This window comes from Mastigoproctus giganteus, chromosome 14 (assembly GCF_048544385.1).
Source record: "Mastigoproctus giganteus isolate SK-2022 chromosome 14, ASM4854438v1, whole genome shotgun sequence".
Lineage (NCBI taxonomy): Eukaryota > Metazoa > Arthropoda > Arachnida > Uropygi > Thelyphonidae > Mastigoproctus > Mastigoproctus giganteus.
In genome coordinates this window covers 53778731-53797958 of record NC_143588.1, presented here as the reverse complement: position 1 = coordinate 53797958, position 19228 = coordinate 53778731, and the positions used below count along the sequence as shown (strand labels likewise).

The window sequence follows — 19228 nt, the reverse complement described above, 5'->3', positions numbered from 1 at the left end:
ACTTTTACTATTAAATTTTTTTATTTATTATTATTTTTAGATTTCCATTGAGTAATTTTTGATAGAATGAGTAAAGTATCACAGCCCATTAGTCCTCCCAAGAAAAAGAAGAAATTGCAGTATAAGTAAGTTTACTTAAAGAAGTGGGAAGAAACTTTTGCATATGTGGCTCCAGCTTCTTCAGAGGATCATGCCTATTGCAAATTGTGCAACAAGAATTTCTCTATCAGTCATGGTGGTCAATTCGACGTTAAGCAGCATGCACAATACAAAGGGCATCAGCAAAAAGAAAAGGGAAATGTCTGTGTAAACAAGTTATCAAGCTATTTTGTTAGTTTTTAAAAAAAAAACAAAATATAGTAGTGTGACAGCATGTGAACTAGGGTTAATATACCACAATGTGAAACATAATCATAGTTATAATAGTTTGGACTGTGGTAATGAACTAGCATCATCCTTATTCCATGATTCTGATATTGCAACAAAATTGTGTTGTGGAAGAACAAAATCAGAACTATTAGTTAAAAATTTTCTAGCTCCTAAATGTGTATAAGACTTTGTGGACATTCTTAATGATCCAACTAAATACAGCCGTTTCTTTTGTGTTGCTACAGATGCTTCAAACAAGGGCAACAGAAAGCTTTTCCCCCATATGCATTAGATATTTTGATCCTACTAAAGGTATAGAAAATAAATTGTTAGGTTTTGTTGAAAGGGCTGATGAAACAGCTATTTCTATATCTGAAATGTTGTTAGAAAAGCTTGAGGCTTTTCACCTTAACCCAAAATATATTTCTGTGTACAGTGCTGATAATGCAAATGTAAATTTTGGAAAATATCACTGTTTTTTAGTTGTTAAGGGCAAGTAATGCCGATATTGTTAAAGCTAATTGTGCTAACCATATATTGCATAATGCCATGAAATATGCCTGTGACAGTTTTGAAGTAGATATAGAAAACATTGTACTGAAAACTTACAATTTTTTTCTGTATCAGCTAAAAGAAGGAAAAAACTTAGAATCATTTTTTGACTTTGTGGAACTGGACTGGTATGAGTTGGTACGCCAAGTACCAATGAGATAGTTGTCCTTAACACCAGCTGTCAAAAGATTACTTCAAAACTGGCCTGCTATTAAGAGCTATTTCCAAAGTATTGATGAATTGCCCCAAATTTTTCTCCAAATTATTTCAGAGTGAGGATACAGATTCAGAAATAAAATTGCAAGTGGTTTTTAACTTTTTTGTCAATGTTGGAGAATTGCTAGATGTTACTACTAAAATTCTTGAGAAATTGACTTGAGTATTACGGATTCATACAAATCAATGACAATTATCAGAAATAAAATAAATCAAAGAATCCAGGATCAATACTTCGGATATTCCGCAAAACAATTTTTGAAAAAGTTACCCCAATGCAAACAGAAAAAGATTGTTGATGAATGTTGTGATTTTTATTCAAATCTATTGCAATACCTAGAAAAAAACTGCCTTTGGTGAGAAAAATAAGTGTTCTAAGTTAATAAACTTTTCTCTGGAAACAGAAGAAATTAAGAAGAAATTAAGAATTAAGATTTTGAAATGGCAATTGATATTTTTCAGCTCCAAGAATGTGTAAATCTGGATGAGTTGTATGAAGAGTTTTGTGAGAATAGGTTGAAGTTGCTGGAAAGTGTTAAGCATACATGAAGCGTTGTGCACAAGTGGCTTGATTTTTTTTTTCCACAGTTCCTAAAAACAATGTACCCAATATCACTAGAATAGTAGGATATTTGTAAGTATTCCTGGCTCAAATGCTGTAGTAGAAAGGGTGTTTTTGTTATTGAAACTGAAGTGAGCAGATGTCAGAAACAGAAGTCACTGAGATTTAATTGAGGCAGAGTTGCAGATTGCAACAAATTTCTCTTTTACATGTAAAGAATTCCTTTGGTATGTAAAACAGGATAAACAATTGTTACAAAGGGCAAAATGTCAAAATAAGTATAATTAAATTATCAGACAATTTGAATTTTCTTGTATTTTTTAAAACTAATTTTATCGACAAAAATCTTCCTCTTTTTTTTTTTTTTTTTTTTTTTTTTTAAGGAAAACCTGACAACCTAGAGCCAGTTTAGGGTCTAATATTCTCTGTGAGTGCTGTAATGCACAAATCCCACAACCACCGGAAGTAGTGCAATATTGGTGAGTGCCAGCAATCCCGCTCCCAGGTTGCTCAGATCAGAGAACCAACTAAAAAAAAAAAAAAAAAAAGCAAACAGAGAGAAGTGTTACTAATTGAGTTACACCAGTAAGAGTGTTCAGACTACTGTCAAAGATTTCTTGACAAATTAGGTGTATATGCTAAGGCACATTACGTGTATATGCTAACACACCAAATGAGTCTTACTCATTTTAAAATACTTTACTCAAACATAATTTTTTGAAGACTAAATGCACAAGGCATAATATGTTATTGGTTGAGATTAACTATATAATACTGGTGTAAATACACCATAGTTACATTACTTATATAGTTAAATTTATGGATAAATTATGGCGTATTTACACCAATATTATATAGTTAATCTCAACCCACAGCATATTATGCCTTGTGCATTTAGTCTTCAAAATATTATCATTATCTTCACCATTTAGCATCTCTCATATTGTGGAATTAACTTCACAACCATGATGGCATGTCTGCATTATCTGGGTACCCGCCCGCCCACCGATGAGTGAGCCAACAAACCCTGAAATGTGTCTGGGTAGTGGTGCCCACTGAGAATAAATAACATTAGTCTCCTCTACTAGAGAAGCATTATTTATTCAAAGTAGTGCAATACCTAGTATCTCGCTGTGAACGTAGCCACAATATGAGATATAATCGAATGATGCCGTTACACTACTTATGTAGTTAAATTTATGGGTAAACTATGGTGTATTTACACCAATATTATATGGTCAAACATATAATTTACTATGTACGTTCTATTTCCTTAGCCTTAGAAAAGTTTGCTGCTCAGAGAGTTTTGAGGCATTAATAAATATACACCATTCATTAGGATTGTGTTCAATGCCTGGTTTGTTCAAAATACCACTAATATTAGCATTAGCATTAGTAGAGGCATTTGATGCAAGAAAGCAAGCTTATGCAGCATCAGCCAAAAAAAAAAAAACCCACTTCCACTTCACCCCTCTGTTCGTTCAAAATACCTGTCCAGCTGAGCCTTAAACTTATTTAGGCTATCAACCTCCACCACAAGGGATGGCAGTCTGTTCCACCAACCAACCACCCGCTGGCTAAAGGCAAATTTCCGCACGTCTATCCTACATCTGTCTTTCCTCAATTTGAATTTATGCCCTCTCAGGTGATTTTTCTGAGCTAGAGAAAGAATCCCATCAGCATTGAGCATGCTTAAACCATTCAAAGCTTTATACACCTCTATCAGATCACCTCGCTGGTGCCTAGTCTCCAGACACTGTAATTTGCAAAACTTAAGCCTTTCTTCGTAAGAGCACCCCTTTGTTACATTCACTAATCTTGTTGCCCTTCTCTGTACTCGTTCCAGCAGCTCTACATCCTTCTTGAAATGAGGCCTCCAGACCTGTATACAGTACTCTAGGTGTGGCCTGACCATTGCCTTATACAATGGAATAATCACCTCCTTATCCCTGCTGGAAAAATTCCTGTATATCATTGACAATACTCCATGAGCTACTCTTGCAGCCCGTCTGCACTGCTCAGAGAACTTCATATCTGCCTGCACAATCACCCCCAAGTCCCTTTCATTCTCTACCACTGTCAGTGTAGTACCACAGAGTTGATACGTTGCTCTGGGGTTGCTTTTTCCCATGTGTAGTACTTTACATTTGTCAATGTTAAACTTCATTTGCCACCTCTCAGCCCATCTGCTCAACCTTTCCAGATCCTGTTGCAGCAGCATAGTGTCAGTAGTGTCCTTGACAACCCTGCCAACCTTTGTATCATCTGCAAACTTGGACATTAAGCTTGATATACCATCATCAATATCATTTATAAATACAGAAAACAATAATGGACCCAACACTGAGCCCTGAGGGACTCCACTAATAACATTAGTCCACGATGAGCAGTGTCCATTGATTACCACTCTCTGTCTTCTCCCCCTCAACCACCCCTTTATCCATAGCAGCAATTTGCCTCCAATGTCCCACTGCTCCAATTTGTGTAGCAGTCTTCCATGTGCAACAGTATCAAAAGCCTTTCTAAGATCCAAGTATATAATATCAAAGTTATTCCCTGCATCCAGTTCTTTTGTGACTGCATCATAGTATCCAATCAAGTTGGTCAGGCAAGACTTCCCCTTAACAAAACCATGCTGTGTCTGAGCTATAACTGAAGTCTTGTCTAAATGATCCTGCAGTGCTTCTTTAACCAGTGCCTCCATTAATTTTCCTGGAACAGAAGTTAAGCTCACAGGTCTATAATTACTTGTGTCAGCCTTTGATCCTCCTTTGTGAATTGGGGTCACATTTGCACATTTCCAATCTATGGGTACCTCCCCTGAGTCCAAGGAAGCTCTCATAATTATGGCTAAGGGTTTGCTTACTTCCTTTGCTGCCTCCTTTAATATAACTGGATAGATCCCATCCACCCCGGGTGCCTTTCTTGTGTTTATCTTCAACAGTTTCTCCTCCACTTTACTCCTAGTTATTTCAAGATTCTGTAGCTTACTGCTAGAGTTGAATACACCTCTGGCATTCCCCTTGCTGAATAACTCCTCATGTGTGAATGTTGATGCAAAATAATCATTTAGTTTGTTAGCTACCTGAGCAGGATCATCAACAGTTGACCCATCAATATCAAGTGGACCAATCTGATTCATCCCCTTCCTTCTAGAGTTTACATAAGTAAAGAACTCTTTGCTGTTTTTCTTTGCATCCCTTGCCAAGGATTTCTCGTAATCTGCCTTCGCCTGCCTAACCTCCTTTGTAACTTGGTTGCATATCAACTTGTATCTATCATAGGCTTCTGCGTCATGTGTTAATTTGTCTTTACATTTGTAATATCTTTACAAAAGCATGTACCATCTTCCATAACAAAATATTTTGAAAATGCTTTGTGGCATTTTCGACATACTGTAATTTCAGTTCCTACTTCAAGTAACTTCCACAGTTATAACCTAGAGCCAAAGAGTTCTGCTTGCTCTGATCTTTAGATAAATTTAAATCACAAACTATGCCATTCAACTCTTCTTGCTTAATTAAGTGAGGCATGCTACAACTTTTTGGTTGATAGCACAAATCTGTTGAAGTGGATGGTCCAGCAAAGTCTGCAATGCAATAATCCTTGCTTTATTCATCACTGCTTCCTTTATCCCACGATTTTGGAGGATCTGGTAAGGGTAAGGTGTTCCTTATGTGGAAGAGGCTTTACTGCAAAAGATATGTTAGGATATCTGTGCCAGACTTGATATTTCTGAACATCCCTGACATTTTTGTCATGTAAAAATAGGAATAATCAGTGTCGTTGCCTATGTAGTAAGGTACACATATTTATCTCACCACCATAAGAAACAGCAAAGGGCATACTTTTAATTTTCCCAGTTAACCATAACTTCAGATTTGTGGCACAGGTAATACAGTATCAATCTTGAACCAAACCAAAAAGAATATGCATAATAACATTTAGCAAAACTGTAGATTTTCTTTCTCTGAGTTTTTATTCTCAACTGTCCGTACAGGTAGCAGTAATTTTCACAGTGATTCACACACTTTCTTTGCATCTGCTTAAATATTCTAACAATACAATGATAAGTAAAACATAGAAGACACAAACAATATGCAGCAGATATGCAGATAAACTGTACATGTACTCACTCTATGAATGTCTTTCTGTTACTAAAAGAGAGGGAGGTGGGAGGCAGACAGTTTATTTGCATATCTACTGCATATTGTTTGTGTCTTGTATGCAGCACACACACTATTATTTTCTGGTAATACAATAGATCAGCAGTTCCCAACCTTTTTTGACTCACAAATCCCTTTCAATGTAATATTTTTAATGCGAACCAGTAAGCCTATATTCTCTGAAATCATATAATATTTCTGAATTTTTATTATAAAATATTTCCAGTACTATGTTTTTATAAGTGACATTGCATAATAATAAAAATTATTATTAAGTATTATTTATACTTTGTAAAGCAGTTATTAATAAGTCCAAACTAGATTTCAAACAGGCTAAGAGTTGAAAACTTGCTTTTAGTCCAAATGCTAGCTGAGCATTCTGGTCTCTTGCCAAAGTTATTGGCCACAATTTTTGTCCAACTCTGACAAAACCAGATGGTTCTGTTGCCACATCAGACAAAGATAAAGCTGACCTGCTGGCATCCTATTTTTCTTCCAACTCATGTATTGATGATCTTGGTAAATCACCTCAAACCATTCCCAGCACACTCCAGTCAATGCCTCCTGTGGGCTTCCGTCAAAAGGATGTCAGAAGGATTTTGATGAATTTGATGCTAAGAAAACTCCAGGTCCTGATGGTATTTCTCCACTTGTTCTCTAAACTGAGAACAAGTGGAGTTTATCACTGAGCTTACTCCTGTTTTATGTTGTCTTTTTTCACTTTCTTATTCCAAAAGTGTTTTTTCTTCTGCTTGGAAATTTGCTCATATCCAGCCAGTTCCTAAAAAGGGTGACAAATCCCTTCCATCCAATTATCGTCCCATTGCAATTACTTCTACTCTTTCCAGAGAAATGGAGAAATCAATTAACCGCCAACTCTTAAAACTATCTGGAATTCTTTCATCTGATCAACGATTGCCAGTATGGATTCCGTCAGTGTCATTCCACTGGTGATATTCTGGCTTATGTTACCCATCTATAGACAAATTCAATGGAAAAGTTTGGCAAAACTCAAGCCATTTCTCTTGACATTTCAAAGGCTTTTGTTCGTGTTTGGCATAAAGGTCTTTTAAATAAGCTTCCATCCTATGATTTGCCAGCTGTTCTTTGTAATGGGGTTTCCAGTTTTCTCTCTGGTTCTCTGTCTTCTAACTTGTCCACTAATGCTGGTATTCCCCAAGGTTCAGTTATTTCTCCCACTCTTTTCCTCTTGTATATTAATGACCTTCTTCCATTGACCGAAAATCCTATCCATAGTTTTGCTGACAATAGCACATTGCATTTCACCTTCTAGTTTGAGAAACCTTGCCCTGCTCAAACAGTTTCAACTTCTCAAGTATCCACTGCCAAGTCCTTAAATGCTGATTTCTAGATAATTCTCCAGTGGGGCAAAGATAACTTAATTTCAATCCTTCTAAAACTCAGTCCTGTTTTATATCTCGCAAAAAAGATTCTTCTGTTCCTATGCTTATCTTCGATGATGTTCCGATTTCTATGCAAGATCTTGGGGATTACCCTGACTTGTAATCTCTCTTGGCATAAAGCACATTACAAATACCGACCGGGCTAACTGGGTGGGTAAAGTGCCTGCTTGGCAACCCGAAGGTCACGGGTTCGAATCCTGCCTCGGGCTTTGATCAGAGTAAATGCAAAAAATTTGGGAGGTAGGTGCATTATGGCCACAGAAGCTGATGCGCTAACAAATAAAAAAAACCATTACAAATATTGCTTGCTCTGCATCTAATAAACTGGGTTTTTCTTTCGCTCTCAATATTACTTTTCTTCCAAACAGTTGTTGACTCTGTAGAAATTGCAAATCCACCCTACCATGGAATATTGTTCCCACATCTGGGGCAGTGCCCCCAAAACCTCTCTCAGGCTTCTAGATTCCATTCAAAAGAGGGCAGTTAGGCTAATTGATGTCTCATCTCCAACAGAGTCTCTCCACTCTCTGTCTCATAGACTTTGTTTCTGTTGCATGCCTTTTCTATAGATACTTGCATGGCACTGTTCTTCTGAATTGGCTTCTGTAATTCCTGTTGACAACCAGTCAACATCATTTTGCTGTCCAAGTTCAAACTCACAGAACCAACTTTTTTTCTTCCTCATTTATTCAATCAACTTCTGTTTTCTGGAACAACCTTCCTACATATATATTTCCTAAAAATTATAATCTACAGACTTTCACGTTTAATGTCAACAAGTATTTTCTTTCAACTTTTCAACCCATTCACGATACTAAGTTAAAGAAAAAAAGTACCTATACATAACAATGATCCTTGAGAATGAAAAAAATTTTTATTTAACATGATATACTGTAAGATAGTAAACTAATTATAAGGAATTATGGGAGATATGGTTTCTTTCTTTATCAATTTTTACTTTTTATTTAATTTTATTTTACTTTATTGTTTATTATTAGTTATATTTTGTAGTTTACAATAATATACCTATGCAAATCTAAGCAGACGCCATTACAAAATTTTTATTGCAAACACCCGGAACACTTTTGTGAACCCCCAGGGTTTTGCGAACCACCAGTTGGGAACTGCTGCAATAGATCAGTGTCATATCTTCTTATCTATTTAGTAAGATACACATATTATGGATAAACACAAAAACCTGTATATGTAGAAATTGTGATGCGATGTGAAATTATTATTTCACATCGCACTAAGAATTATTTTTTAAATTATGCACAAAAGACCGCAAATAGGAATAAATTAGTGGAGATAAATTCATGTTGGCCAGTAAAATTAAGACTCAGAAAAACTAAGAGGGGCTTGGTAGATAGTAAGTGGAAATGGAGATCATCACTGAAAGTAAAACTGAGACCACATATGTTAGGGAAATGAATGAGGAAGTCTAAATTTTTTTTGCAGACAAGTAAATTCTGTTAATTTCAATTTTCATGATGCATTCAGTAGATAAAATAAAAGTTGAATGGGGGGGGGTTATATGTATGACTCAATGAAAATTTTGGATGTGGTACACACATTGCATACACCGATGAGCCAAAATATTACGACCACCTACCTAATATGATGTTGGTCCTCCAAAACAGCTTGTACCTGGCAAGACATGGATGTTACAAGATTTCTAAATGTATCTTGTGGTATCTGCTACCAACACGTAACCAACAGATCTTTTAACTCCTGTAAGGTCTGTCTGTGTTTGAGACGCCACAGATCGGAGTTGCTGCTCCAACACAAACCACAGATGCTCGATGGGATTGATGTCTGGGGAATTTGGAGGCCAAGGCAATACCTGGAAGTCTTCCTCACGTTCTGCAAACCAGTCGCGAACAATCCGGGCGGTGTGGCATGGTGCATTATCCTGCTGAAAGATGGCACCGCCAGAGGAGAAGACCGTTGCCATGAAAATGTACCTGGTCAGCAATGATGTTTAGGTAGGTTGTAGACAGAGTGCCCAGCACATGGATGACTGGACCCAGGGTATCCCAGAAGAACATCACCCAAAGCATGCACCGCTGCCACCGGCTTGTTTTCATCCCATGGTGCATCCAGGAGCCATCACTTTCCCAGGTAAACAACGCACACGTACCCAGCCATGGTGCAACAGGAAACGATTCACTGAACCTGATGACCTTCTTCCAATCACTCAAGGTCTAGTTTCGATGCTCTCCCATCCAGGAGAGCCTTCACTCACCTCAAACGTCGATGAGCCGTGGTTGTCCAACACCTCGCCGGCGGTTTGTGGGTTTTCCCTCCAAGGACCACTTTCGGTAGGTACTAATCACGGCTGACTGAGATCCCCACCAGCTGTGCCATTTTTGATATGCTCTGACCCAGTTGTCTAGCCATTACAATTTGGCCTTTGTCAAACTTGCTTATGTCCGCTGCCTTTCCCATCTGAAGAACAAGAGTAACACTGATTAACGAAGCTCAGTATGAAGTGTTTTTTATACTGTGTCCCGACCTGTGCATGTGCCATAGTTCACCTGCAGTTGCTTCGATTTGCATAACGACTCACTGGTCATAATGTTTTGGCTCATCGGTGTTATACCCAGCCCCTTAACATAATGTGGTCTTGACAATACCTTCTGTATACCTGATCTCAGGCATTATGCAGTTACTAGCTGGCAGAGAGATATAAACTATCTGATATGGATGCTTCCTAAAGAGTTACTAATAGTTTCGGAGTTACTAATAGTTTCAGTCTGATGGAATATCTAGCGGCCAACTTGCGAATGATGTAAAAGATCTAATAGACTTGAAAGATATCACTTATACTACATCATGTAAGAGATCAGGGTTACCAGAGCTCTGTTTGGAGAGAAAACATGGTTTCATCACTTGCTGTGCTATATTGTGTGTGTTTATTTTATGTAATCATCTAATTATACTATAAGCAATTCATAAATACTGTACTTTCATTGTATTTTAGCCTTTCTCACAGAAAAATTATTGCTAATTCATAATTATCTTATATTTTCATCCTCGTTTTTAGTATTTCACCATCACATGCTTCATTATACATTGATATCTGTTTTCTTATTTATTATTATTATTAGCCATATGGTGCAAGGAAGCCTGAGGCTTATGCTGCACTAATTTATATGACTTTACCTTACACTCTTTTATGGGAAATAGATGGAAGAATTACTAATCAATAAAATACTACTATAAAACCTGAGTGAACTAACAATCAAAGTTCATACCTCAAATACTTCAAAACCATAGATATCAATAATTCCAGTAGATTTTCTTCTCCCTAGCCTTTTTGCCTGAAATATACAAAATTACAATCTAAAAATATGATTATCACTTTAATGACTGTAAAAACAACAAATATACATAACACATCACATTTCTAGTTCTACAGGGTTTGTCAATTAAATTCCAAGACTGAGCCCACTGCATGTCAAAGCATGTAGGACCATGGTGTAATGTGCTGTAGCAGCTGACTTACATAACTACTTCCCTCTATAAGGTTATTTTAGTATTGTAACTCATTCACACACAGTTGTGTGTGTGTGAATGAATTACAATACTAAATTACTTACTTAAAGGCAGTTCTAAGAGTGTAGTGAGAAATTACTGACTGGTCAGTCTAACTCAGTAGTAGGGGAAAATCAATGGTGGAAAACCAATGATCAAGGGTGGAATTCAGGATCATTTAGATAGAAATGGAATTCTAAGTGGTAAATGACTTTCATCAACCGGTGAAATACCACCGCTTTGCTTATTGGAGGCTTGAAGTGGTGAAACCCATGTTTAGTCTCTAGAGTAAAGTTTCCCACATCCTCTCCCCCCCATACTTCTCCTTCAACCCATGCACGGTAAAAAGTAAAGTAAAGTAAAGCACAGCCATTATCAACCCACTGCAGGATGGAAGCCTCCTCAACAATTCATGCTGAGGGAAATAGACCATAATCTGCCACACTGGTCTAGTGTGGGTTGGCAGATCGACCGTATTCAGCAGTCAGGGGCTTGAAAACCCCGGTCTACTTAAAGAGCGTGTGCTACTGCACCCCCGCTCCTGCCCACTCGGTTACATAGGTTTTGATACCTTTCGTGTTTGGGGTTTTCATAAAAAAAAAAAAAAAAGGATACACAGCATGGTTTGTAAAGGGAAAATCATGTTTAACGAAACTGGTTAGCTATTTTGACAGGGTCACTTATGAGCTAGATTTAGGGAATAATTTTGACACTGTTTATTTAGATTTCAGCAAAGAATTTGACTCTCCTACATAAGCGGTTACTTTATAAGCTGGAACATGTTGGAATCATAGGGAAAATCCTTAGATGAGCAGCAGGATGCTTCAGTGCAGGAGGCAGAGGGTTGTGCTCAATGGTTATTCTTCAGATTGGATTAATGTAAGGAATGGGGTTCCCCAAGGATGTATTGGGACCACTGTTATTTTTGATTTTCTTAAATGAAGTAGATGAAGGGATAGAGGGCATAATGTCTAAATTTGCAGATGATGTAAAAGATAGGCAGAGTAGTTAATGATCACTGCAAAGCAGAGTTTCTTCAGAGTGACCTAAATAGACTTCAGGGATGGTCAGAAAAGTGGCAGCTATGTTTTAATTCAGCAAAATGCAAGGTCTTACATCTGGTAAACAGCAACCCCAAAATAACTTATACACTTGAAGGTGAACTAAAGTCAGTAGTGGAACAAAGGCACTTGGGAGTTATGACACGGTTAGACATATTGCAAAGACATGGTGTCTAGCAATGATTTATCGAACATTTGCTAGTAGAAATAAGGATGCATAATCTCACTATATAAGGCCACTGTTAGACCCCACATGGAATACAGTGTTCAAATATGCAGATCACACCTAAAAAAAAAGACATCGAGCTTCTTGAAAGGGTCCCAAGATGGGTAACTTGCCTGGTGAGATTGGCAAAAGGGTGTCCGTATGAGGAAAGACTTTGAATATGTATGCTGCATATACCTTAGAAAAGACTTGATTGAGGTGTTTAAGGGTCTGAGAGGGAAAAGTAAAATGAATGAGGACAAAATTTTCATGGTTATAAATTATTCTAGAACCGTGGTGGCGAACCTATGACACGTGGGTCAGATACTGACCCACGAAGGCTTTGTAAGTAACCCATGCGCACGCGTTTATTGTAATATTGGCCTACTTTTTTTAATTATAACAGAGAGAAAAGATAATCGAAAATATTAAACAATTATAAAATATAAATATGTAATGTCAGATTTATAAGAAAAAAAAAATAAAAATAAAATATATAAATAAAAAATAACAAAAATCCAAGTGGAATGTGGACGTCGCGCGTCCACAAACAGTGTTCTATTGTATTAAACTACGCATGTGGGTGACTCATTACATTGTGACATAAACTTGGCACGATTTGTCGTTTGAAGAACGGAGATGTATCGGGCTAGTACAAAGTTACTAGCTTGCACTCTCGCAGTGTTGGAAAAAGAGGCAGACTTGACGCACGCATCTAGAAGTGTTAATAATAAATTGATTATAACTTAATTTTTCTATTGTCAAATTTTCTCATCTACATAACCGATGTAAGTATATTAAGTGGGCCTATGTTTATAAAAGTTCATCTAAAATGATTGCATCCTACATATATAATATATATGTAGGTTATAAAAATATATATATTATATATATTTTTTGCAGGCGTAGCCCTGAACTATGTCTGTGGTTAAAAAAATGAACTAACGGTACAAGCTCCAGACTATATCAAACAGAATGGTTTGATAAATATGGTGTGATTGAAAAGAATAAAACAACTCTGTGTGTTATTTGTAACGAGAAAGTCACCTCTCATACATTCAATGTAAAAAGACATTTTGAAAAGTTGCATTCAAATCTCAGATTCCCAACAGACGAAGAAAGGAGAGAATATTTTTTACAAAAGAAAAAACAGAATGATTGATAAAACTTTTTTGACTCCAAAAAATAACATTACAGCTGCTAGTTTTCAAGTAGCCCATTGCATTGCTCGCCATGGGAAACCTCTTTCAGAAGGAGAGTTTGTAAAACAAGCATTTTTAGAATGTAGTGCTACTCTGTTTTCAGATTTTAAAGAAAAAGACTCGATTATAAAGCATATAAATGAGTTACCAATAAGTCGCAATACTATTAAAGATCGAGTAATAGAATTAGAAAGAAATATTTCTTCTCAAATACATAACGACTTAAAGTCTGTAGAAATGTATTCGATTGCTTTAGATGAGAGTACTGATGTAAATGGTTATACACAACTAGCAGTTTTTGCTTGATATAATGAAAGAAGAGTTAATAAAACTAATAACACTGAAAGGAAGGTGTACTGGTCTTGATATTTTTAAAGAATTTGATAATGCATTTAAAAAAATGGAAATTGACCTACAAAAAAATTGTTTCTGTAACAACAGACAGTGCTCCCAATATGGTGGGAAAAACATTGGTTTTATTCAGCAGCTTAAGCAAAATATTAGACATTCTCTGATAGAATTTCATTGTATAATACACCAGCAAGTTCTATGTGCGAAGCAAGGTTTAAAAACATTTTCTAATGTAATACCAGTTGTAATTAAAGTTATTAACTTTATAAACGCAAGAGGTCTTAATAAGCAAGAATTTGCACAATTATTAGAGGAAATTGAGTGCCAATATTCTGGGATTTTGACATACAACAATGTTCAATGGCTCAGTTGCGGCCAAGTTCTTAATTGGTTTGTCATTTTATTAGACAAAATAAAACTCTTTTTGAATGAAAAAAACAATAGTTATGACGAATTTTCAAATATAGATTGGCTAAATGATTTAATGTTCTTATGTGATATCACTCAGCATTCCAATGAACTGAATAAAAAACTTCAGGGACATGGACAAATTGCATTAATGATGTTTGAAAATATAAAAATATTTATGAAAAAACTTGACATCTTTACTAAAGATTTGGAAATGAGCACCATGAAATATTTTCCTCAATTACAAAAACATTTTCAAAACACTAAAGATATTGAAAATATTCTTGACATTCAAGAAAATGCAATTAAAAAATATTTAACCATTTTGCAAGAAATAAAACAAGCTTTCCATGAGAGATATCTTGTTGTTGTTTGTTATTTGGTTTTTAGGAGCATTAGCAACTAAGGTCATATTGCTCCGGGATATGCGGTGGTCATTCCCTGACCTTTCTGCATCCTCCGTATTTGGTGGTGACGGACTCGAACCCCGGTCTAATCAAGAAGCGTGTGCTACGCACTGCTGCTCCTTCCCACCTGGCTATGGAGGCATCTCATGAGAGATATAATCAATTTAAAAGTTTGGAAAATACATTTCGCATTATTTTATGCCTACACATAAAGCAGAGTATGATACAATGCAGCTAAACAATTTTATGTGGCCAGGTAGGTATCACTAACTTAGAAATGGAATTAATTGAATTCCAAAGCAACATAGTGTGGAAAAATAAATTTGAAAACTTGATTTTCGAAGTAGAAGGAAAAATTTCAGAAAGTAATGCAGATAGGCCTAATGAAGATCCCACACTAAAAGTTGAAAATATTATATTAAACGCATGATATTCTTTACCAAACAATTTTATATGCATGAGGAAACTGGCTAATGCTCTTCTCACGATGTTCGGGTCCACATATTCATGTAAAAAATTGTTTTCCTCAATGAATTTTGTTAAATCTTCCAACAGGAATAAACTTGGAAATGAATTGACTGCAAAATGTATTAAAGTAATGAACACGAAGTATGTACCTAATATTAAGAAACTGTCTGAAAGTAAGCAACAACAAATTTCGCATTAAATATACCTTTATCAACTTTATTACACATACTGTATCTGTAATTACGTTAATTATTAATGAAGAATATTTCAAAATAAAAGTGTTTTCTTTTATTCCTTGCTCATTCAAATACTTTGTGCAGAGGCAATACTGGTCATGATGTCACCTGGTGCGGTACAAGGTATCAAATCAAGCTTCGATATTTACTTTTTTTTTAGCTCTTCACTTGCAAAAGTTAAAGTTATAAATCAAAAAGGAACCTAAAACCTTTTTTTGGATTATTTCAAAAGTGAGAACCAAAAAGATTCAACTGTCAACTTTATCTCTTAACAAAATGTTAAGAGATAGAGAGAAAATGTTTGATGTTTCCAAATAATTGGCACCCTTTTTACCCCCCTTTCTAATTGAGGCCACTAACTTATGACTCACGAGCTAGTATTTAAAAAAGAAATAAAAATAATTGACCCACTCTTCAAAAAGGTTCGCCATCACTGTTCTAGAACTAGGAGCCATAAATTCAAGTTACAGAGGGGATAACGTTTAGACTGGATTGCAGCAAGTTTTATTTTAGCCAGCAAGTTATAAATTACTGGAATAAGTTACTTACATGAGTGGTTGAGGGTGACAGTTTGAGGGAATTCAAAGGTCAGCTGGACAGTTCCTTTTCTTTTATTATTTATTTTAATTAATTTTATTATCATTTTACTCTTTTTTTTTTTTTTTTTTTTGCTGGTGCAGCATAAGCAAAATTCCTTGCACCATATGGCCATTACTAATACTAAATACTAATACACTGGAAATGCAGTTGTGTTATGGAAGAAACAGCAAACAAGTAAATTCTGAAATGGGAATAAGTGCAATTGAAACCTACATATTGGTGGTGGTAGTGGTGGTCACATGCATTTCATCGGGTTGCAAGATTTTGTATGGTAGTAATTCAAATGCAAAAATTACTCAAAAAAAAAATGTTCATAGATAGTTGCATCTGACTGTTGAATAACTCTGAATGATCAAAGAACAACTTCCCATTTACAGAGAAACAATTTATACAATTCCAACAGAAGACTTGCTCTAGGTTCATTCATGCTGTTTGACCAAAGAACAGGTCTTCAGACTTTTAAGTATGTGAAGAGCTCATTCAAGATCCTTTTACTGTTCAATTTGATTGTAAGGGATGAATAACCATAATGTTTTGAATATGATTCACAAACAAAGGGAAAAGCATGGAAGGGCAATCAACATGCTCTCTGAGACAGAAAAAATACTTTTGTTTTCAAAAAACCAAAGCATTATTGATCTTTTTTTTTTTTTTTTTTATAATAAGGAAATCATTCAAAAGGAATTTGTTCTACAAGGTGGTACAGTGATAAGGAGTACTATGCATAAGTTTTGGATCATCTGGCATTTCAATTCTTATTTCTTATGTTTTGGAACTGACAGGGAAGATGACATCCACATAATGCATTACAAACACGTTGTAAAAACATATGTAAAGATCATCATACGGGGAGGATTTTTATTTTAAAAAATATATGTTTTCAATATAAAAATAAGTTTTTCACTTTTATGTTCATAATATATCAAAAATAAACGAGGATTACAAAGGGTAACAATTTCAAACTGTTTCATGCCTTTATTAGAAACATAATAATGGTGGAAAAAGTCCACCAATGTGCCTGCAAATGTTATATTTTTATCATGCCCAGTAAAGAGTTAAAAGAACTCCTCTGATCTTAGGTTGTCAATACCAGCATACGAAAACATGACAGACAATGTAATGATTAGTTTTTTCTCATTATTAAAAGCAGATTATTGGAGTTCATGAGTGCTTTTGCTATTAAAAAAACCATATTACTGATTTCTTTGTACGTTTTTAAGGTTAACCTAACCTTAAAGGATAGGTTAGGAAAAAAGGAAAATGTTTCTTTATTTTGTGTTATAGTTCATAAACTGACCTTAAATGTTAGGTTAGGAAACCTAAAGCCTTTAGGTAAGACTATTATTATTAGGAAATAATAGGAAAAGAAATAAAGATTCTTTATATATATAGCCGACGGGCTAGCCGAGTGGGTAAAGTACCTGCCCGGCAGCCCAAAGGTCGCGGGTTCGATTCCCGCCTCGGGCTTGGATCAAAGTACTGCAAAAACCTTGGGAGGTGCAATATGGCCATAGAAGCCGATGCGCCAACAACTACCAAATCAAAAAAAAAAAAAAAAAAAATATATATATATATATATATATATATATATATATATAAAGTCAGTTGATCACTTAATGCTATGATGTTACAGTCTGTCATGCCTACGTGTCAATCAATATATCCTTCTTGACTTCTACTGCCACTACCAATAATGCACACCATCTGTTTACCAAGAATGCAAGGGGAAACTGTGGTAGTAGCAAACCAATTTGTCCGGTAAGTTTCTTGTAATTTGCCATGATTCTCGTGTTGGCTTTTTTTACCTTCACCTCATCTCCTTATCCCTGATAGCAAAATTCCTGTAATCACTGACAAAATCCCCTAAGATGCCTGATTGCCAAACCCTGTAACCCAGATAATTAAAGTAGTCTAAGCAAGAGTGCAGTCTGAGTAACAGGAAGCATTCCGTCAGGTTTGAGCTTGCTCAATCCATTCAAAACCTTAATCACCTCAATCAGATCACATCACAGGCACCTAGTCTCCAGACATTGCAATTTGCAGAACTGAGGCCTTGGAGATACTTTTCATTCCCTTCACTGATCTTGTAGCCCTTCTCTGCACCCAGAAATGGAGCTAGCGTTTGTGGTACCCGAGGCAAAACCTTGTCACAGTGCCTAATTCATGTCATATCTCAACACACATATATATATATATGTAGTAGTGCAAATAGCAGTGCCTATTTTAGGCGGCACCTGTGGAAAGTGCCTCACTTGTGCACCTCTAGAGTGGCGCACTATGGCCACAGATGCCGATGTGCCTAATAAATCTCCAAACAAACAGCACATCTAGTGCCGGGCCAGTCTGCACCCATTCTAGCAGATCTCCATCCTTTTTTATAAAATGTGGTCTCAAGATGAGGCCTAACCACTGCCTTGTACAATTAGATAATCACTTCCTTATCCCAGTTATCAAAGTTTGTGTATATCACGATACCATGTGCTGTCCTGTCAGCCTGTCTGCATTGTACAGAGAATCTCATATCTGACTGCACAATAACCCATAGGTCATTTTAATTATCCACTACCCTGAGTGTATTACTACACAGTTGGTATATTAATTTGGGATTACTGCTACCCGTATAAAGCACTTTGCACTTCTCACTGTTAAACTTTGTACTGCCATTTCTCAGCCCATCAGCCAAATTTTTTTTTAGATCTGGTTGCAGTAGCTTACCCTGATTACTGTCATTAGCCATCATGCCAACCTTTGTCTTATCTGCAAACAATTCAACATTAAGCCTGATATACCTTCATCAATATTATTAATAAATATAGAAAAAAAAAACAGTAGGCTGAGCACTGAATCCTGGGGGACTCAACTAATAACATTATTCCATGAGGAGCAGTGTATATTAATAAATGCTCTTTGTCTTTTCATATTCAATTATCCCTTTATCCAGAGTAGTAAGAAAAAAAAAGAAAAGTAAAGTGCAGCCATTATCAACCCACTGCAGGATGGAAGCCTCCTCAACAATTCATGTTGAGGGAAATGGACCATAATCTGCCACGCTGGTTATGCAGGTCGATCTGCAGGTTGGCAGATCGACCGTATTCAGCAGTCAGGGGCTTGAACCCCGGTCTACTCAAAGAGCGTGTTCTACTGCACTCCCGCTCCTGCCCACTCAGCTACGGAGGCCTAGTAACTTACCCTTAATGCCACACTGTACCAATTTGTGCAGCAGTCTTTTACATGTGACAGTATCAAGAGCTTTCATGAAATCCAAGTACCTGACATCAAAATTATTTATTGCATCCAGTTCTTTTGTTACTGCATCATAATCCAATCTGATTGGTCAGTTAAGATCGTCCCTTAACAAATCCATGCTGTGACTGCAGTATAATTGTATTCCTGTTTAGATAATCCCGCATTACTTCTTTAACCAGTGACTACATTATTTTTCCTGGAACAGAAGTTAACAGGCC

At 36.2% G+C, this 19228-nt stretch overlaps 1 protein-coding gene across 1 annotated transcript in view; it reads right to left on the bottom strand.

Annotated features, from left to right (window-relative positions):
- The window catches only part of LOC150075139 (unconventional myosin-Ib-like), a 317137-nt gene that overhangs the window by 250601 nt on the left and 47308 nt on the right, over nucleotides 1-19228 (bottom strand). Inside the window, exon 2 of the mRNA XM_090388377.1 lies at nucleotides 10547-10612. Within this exon, the coding sequence (XP_090244503.1) occupies nucleotides 10547-10612 (66 nt within the window). The remainder of the gene's footprint in view (nucleotides 1-10546; nucleotides 10613-19228) is intronic.